Genomic DNA, 5000 nt, shown 5'->3' with positions numbered 1-5000 from the left:
GTATGTATGTATGTATGTATGTATGTATGTATGTATGTATGCATGCATGTATGTATGTATGTATGTATGTATGTATGTATGTATGCATGTATGTATGTATGTATGTATGTATGTATGTATGTATGCATGCATGCATGTATGTATGTATGTATGTATGTACGTATGTATGTATGTATGTATGTATGTATGTATGTATGTATGTATGCATGTATGTATGCATGCATTCATGTGTATGTATGTATGTATGTATATATGCACATACACACATAACACCCTCACTGTATATATATATTTACATTTTACTATCTTCAGTCCAGTGTCCATTGGTCCCTCCACATCCAAACAGAATCGACAGTCCTTGATGTCTTAATCAATGCTAATCCTTGTAATCCAGCTTTGGCTACCATCATATATGTTGTAAGTATATATTTCCTTTTTCTCTGACTCAGCTCTTTAATACATCTATATATATAAAACTGTAGTTGTGTGAGTGTCTGTCCCCTTCGATTTAGATTCCTAACTACTCCCACATTTTGTGGTGCAGTTTAACCAAATTCGGGTATCTTATAGTCGTGATTCATATCGAGCCCGTCTAAGTATTAGCGCGCGTCTACGATGAGTCTACGATTTTAAAAATAATTTACCATCATTTTTTATTCCATTTTAATGCATAATTTTTCGTGTGTCGATGGCGGCGGAGTTGGTGTCCATGGTCACACCTGCACCTGTTTGCTTCTCCCCCTTCTTCCCTCCCTCGTGAAGCTGTGGGGAAGGGAGTGTAAGGAAATCAACGTCGTAGAGCGTTGTCAAGGAGACCAGCGTTCTTTTAGAACAACGACTTCATGGCTTGAAGACACCAAAACAGAAATGGCTAAGAAAGCCCGAATTGGCATCTATAAGGGAAGTAACTCTGTAAAAATGCTTATATAGTTATTTCCCTTACAAACCCGAGCAACGCCGGGCGATACTGCTAGTTCTTTATAAAATAGAAATTACTTCTCCGTGTTGAAATTTACTGTATGTCCTGATTGATAAAGCTTACATTTTTCATAGCCAGAGAAGGTTTATTATCTGTGCTAAAATTACCATATTACTGTAACAGTATCAGCATGGTTTTAAACAATACCTTTCCATGCTTGCATTGTCAAACTTGAGTATGTAGGGGCAGAGATTTTTATGGGCAGAAACCCATCCTGATGCCAATGTCTCCCTGTTTCCTAGTGAAATAATTATCTACCATTCTATTGAAAAATGCAGACGCCGTGGTGATCTCATTCTCGCTCACAACATCATAAGTGGAAAGTGTAACCTCTCGAAAGAGCTGTTCTTCACTCCTGCTCCACAGCGTCGGCTGCGGGGTCACTCCGAAAAGCTCTATCTGTGATGATTTCATCTCAATCGAAGGAGAGGGACTTTCTCCGTCCGGGTTGCAGATCCGTGGAATAAGCTGCCGGACGAGATAGTGAAGATGCTGACGACCGCTTGGTTCAAAATCTCTCTTGACCAGAAATGGCCTGAACTCTTTGCATGAACACCCTTCCTGTACATAACTCCATGTCCCCCTACATGGCCTTGCTTTTTGCTTTTTGAGCCAAAAAATTAACTTAACTTAACTTAACAAATAACCAGGACATGTTTACACAGAGAACCAGATACCAAAACTGACTTAAGATTGAATTGTCAACTTTTATAGCTGTAAGCTATCTTCTAGAATCTTCAGCCAAACTATTTGGCAGGAAAACTTGCTGCATTATTTTGAAGTTTGTTATGGCAATTATAAGTCAGCCAATACTAATTGGTTGAGCCATATTCATGTTGTCATTAATAACTCTTATGTGACAATTTTCCTTTTATGGAGATATAGTTCATGATTCTAGACTTAGGGAAGTCTGAGAGTTATGGGTCAGATCTCAGCTAGGGTCTTGCTACACATCCCTTGCTGACATTATGTCTGATCATTTTGCACCCTGGAAGACCCATGGAATAATAAAAAGATACCTTAGTTGAAAACAGGTAAGGCTCACAAGTAAAGTGTAAAAATAATAATAATAATAATAATGAAATTATTGTATACAGTGCTCAGGTGCACCACAACTTGTCAGAAAGTGCGTATAAAGTATATGCAGTAATGTACAAATGTCTGGGAAGCGAAAAATGTATGAGTCAAATACATGCTTGTGTGTGTATGGAGAGGAGAAAATCAGGTGTAGTGTTGGCGAATCTCAGAAAGCATGGAAGTTTTGAACGATGCAGTGCTCCGACAACTAACAACTGATGCCAGCAGTTTGTTCCATGCTTCAGTAACTCTCAGTGTGAAAAAATGTTTCCTGAAGTCATGGGAGCTGTGCTGTTTTCTGACTTTGTAAACATGTCCACGGGTGTTAGACGGGTGGAGTTTGAAAAGGTGCTCAGAGTTATTGTTTGTAAGATGGTTAATAATTTTATGGGTGTCCACCAAGTCAGCTGCCAGACGTCGGAGTTTCAATGTGTCCATGCCCAGGGAAGTAAGGCTTGTCTAGTTGTAAAACAAGCCCCTGCCAACCCATGCTAGCATGGGAAAAACAGGCATTAAATGAGTGAACAACTCCATGTATAGAAACCTAGTCATTTTGCTTTGGTCAACATCCCTTAATGGGTTTTGTCTTTAAAAAAAAAAATCTCTCGACTGTCATCTCCCCTACTTTCAGGTCGAAGAGTCCGGCCATGTCCAGTGGTGGCAACAGAGTAACGCCACCTATGTGTGGAAGATGGTGTCACTTTGCTTTGGTCAACATCCCTTTATGGGTTTTGTATGTAAAAAAAAAAATCTCTCGACTGTCATCTCCCTTCTCTCATCTCTCCTATTTTCAGGTCGAAGAGTCCGGCCATGTCCAATGCTGGCAACAGAGCAACACCACCTATGTGTGGAAGATGGTGTCACTTTGCCTTGGTCAACATCCCTTAATGGGTTTTGTCTTTAAAAAAGAAAAAATCTCTCGACTGTCATCTCCCTTCTTTCATCTCTCCTACTTTCAGGTTGAAGAGTCCGGCCACGTCCAGTGCTGGCAACAGAGTAACGCCACCTATGTGTGGAAGATGGTGTCATTTTGCTTTGGTCAACATCCCTTAATGGGTTTTAACCATCATCTCCCTTCTTTCATCTCTCCTATTTTCAGGTCGAAGAGTCCGGCCACGTCCAGTGCTGGCAACAGAGCAACACCACCTATGTGTGGAAGATGGTGTACCGACTCCACCTGGCTAACAGTCATGTGGATGTCTTAACGCCATCCGATCCCCTCACCTCGTCCGACGTGACCAGCACCCGAGTGACCAGCGCCTGCCTCCTACCCGAACATCATCTGTTGTACTGGTGCGAACAACAACAGCGGCAAGGAACCAACCGAAACAGGAATACCGTCTACAAACTGCAGCTTCCTGGTAATATCCTGGTTGGATTTTATTGTTGTCTTATATCTCTTTTACTCTTTTACTTGTTTCAGTCATTTGACTGCGGCCATGCTGGAGCACCGCCTTTTATCGAGCAACTCGACCCCGGGACTTATTCTTTGTAAGCCCAGTACTTATTCTATCGGTCTCTTTTACTTGTTTCAGTCATTTGACTGCGGCCATGCTGGAGCACCGCCTTTTATCGAGCAACTCGACCCTGGGACTTATTCTTTTTTGTAAGCCCAGTACTTATTCTATCGGTCTCTTTTGCCGAACCGCTAAGTGACGGGGACGTAAACACACCAGCATCGGTTGTCAAGCAATGCTAGGGGAACAAACACAGACACACAAACAGACATACACACACGCACATACATATATATATATACATATATACGACAGGCTTCTTTCAGTTTCCGTATATCAAATCCACTCACAAGGCTTAGGTCGGCCTGAGGCTATAGTAGAAGACACTTGCCCAAGGTGCCACGTAGTGGGACTGAACCCAGAACCATGTGGTTGGTAAACAAGCTACTTACCACACAGCCACTCCTGCACCTATATATTTTATCTTTTACTTGTTTCAGTTATTAGACTGTGGCCATGCTGGGCACCACCTTGTAGACGAACTTTCAGTTGAAAAAATCAACCCCAGTACTACATTTTAATAAGCTTGGTACTTATTCTATCGGTTTCTTTTGCTGAACTGCTTAGTTATGAGAACATAAGCACACCAATACTGGATGTTAAGGGGGACAAACACAGACATAGGCACACATACACCACCCAAATCCACTTGCTAGGCTTTGGTCAGCCCAAGAGGCTATAGTAGAAGACATTTGCCCAAGGTGTCATGCAGTAGGACTGAACCCAGAACCATGTGGTTGGGTTATTGGCATCCTGAATTCTTCAAGAAAATTCATAACCTATAAGAATTATTCCATCCCCAAAATTTCAGATGTTATAACTGTTATTCCAGCCCCAGATTCTTCATAAATTCCATAAGCTGTAAGAGTTATTCCAACCCCAGAATCCTTCAAAAAGACCCTAATCTGTAACTGTAGTTATTCCATTCCCAGGATTCTTCACAAAGTTCTTAAGCCATAACCAAATTCTTCCCTTCTACCATACTCTCATTCCAGGTAGCACCATTGAAGATAGCAGTTCCCAGAAGATGCCAATAGAGAGACAAACCATTCTGCAGAACTGTCCGCCCTGTTCCTTGTACAGCCTTAGCTGCAGCATCCTTATCATCCCTGATGAAATGTAAGCCTATTAAAGCATGAACTGAGTGGATCTTCATGTTTTACTTGTTTCAGTAAAGTGGTTGGCATTAGGAAGTGCATCAAGCTGTAGAAACCATGCTAAAGCTGACATGGAGCCCAGGCAACTCTTCAGCTGGTTGGGTCCTATCAAACTGTCCAACCCATGCCAGCATGGAAAATGGATGTTAAGTGATGATGATGATGATGTATATATATCAGCACAGGTATCACAACTACTATTTCCAAATAAATATCAATGGAAATAGTAGTTGTGATACCTGTGCCGATGGCACATAAAAAGCACCATCC

The 5000-nt window shown here is 41.5% G+C and overlaps 1 protein-coding gene across 1 annotated transcript in view; it reads left to right on the top strand.

Annotated features, from left to right (window-relative positions):
• LOC115226573 overlaps positions 1-5000 on the top strand; it is a 30140-nt gene that overhangs the window by 4190 nt on the left and 20950 nt on the right. The window contains exons 3-5 of the mRNA XM_029797580.2: positions 313-417; positions 3156-3417; positions 4569-4692. Coding sequence (XP_029653440.2) covers positions 313-417; positions 3156-3417; positions 4569-4692 — 491 coding nt within the window. The remainder of the gene's footprint in view (positions 1-312; positions 418-3155; positions 3418-4568; positions 4693-5000) is intronic.

This window comes from Octopus sinensis, linkage group LG30, assembly GCF_006345805.1.
Source record: "Octopus sinensis linkage group LG30, ASM634580v1, whole genome shotgun sequence".
Classification (NCBI taxonomy): domain Eukaryota; kingdom Metazoa; phylum Mollusca; class Cephalopoda; order Octopoda; family Octopodidae; genus Octopus; species Octopus sinensis.
Note: the sequence above shows the minus strand (reverse complement) of the source record. Positions and strands in the feature narration are given on the sequence as shown.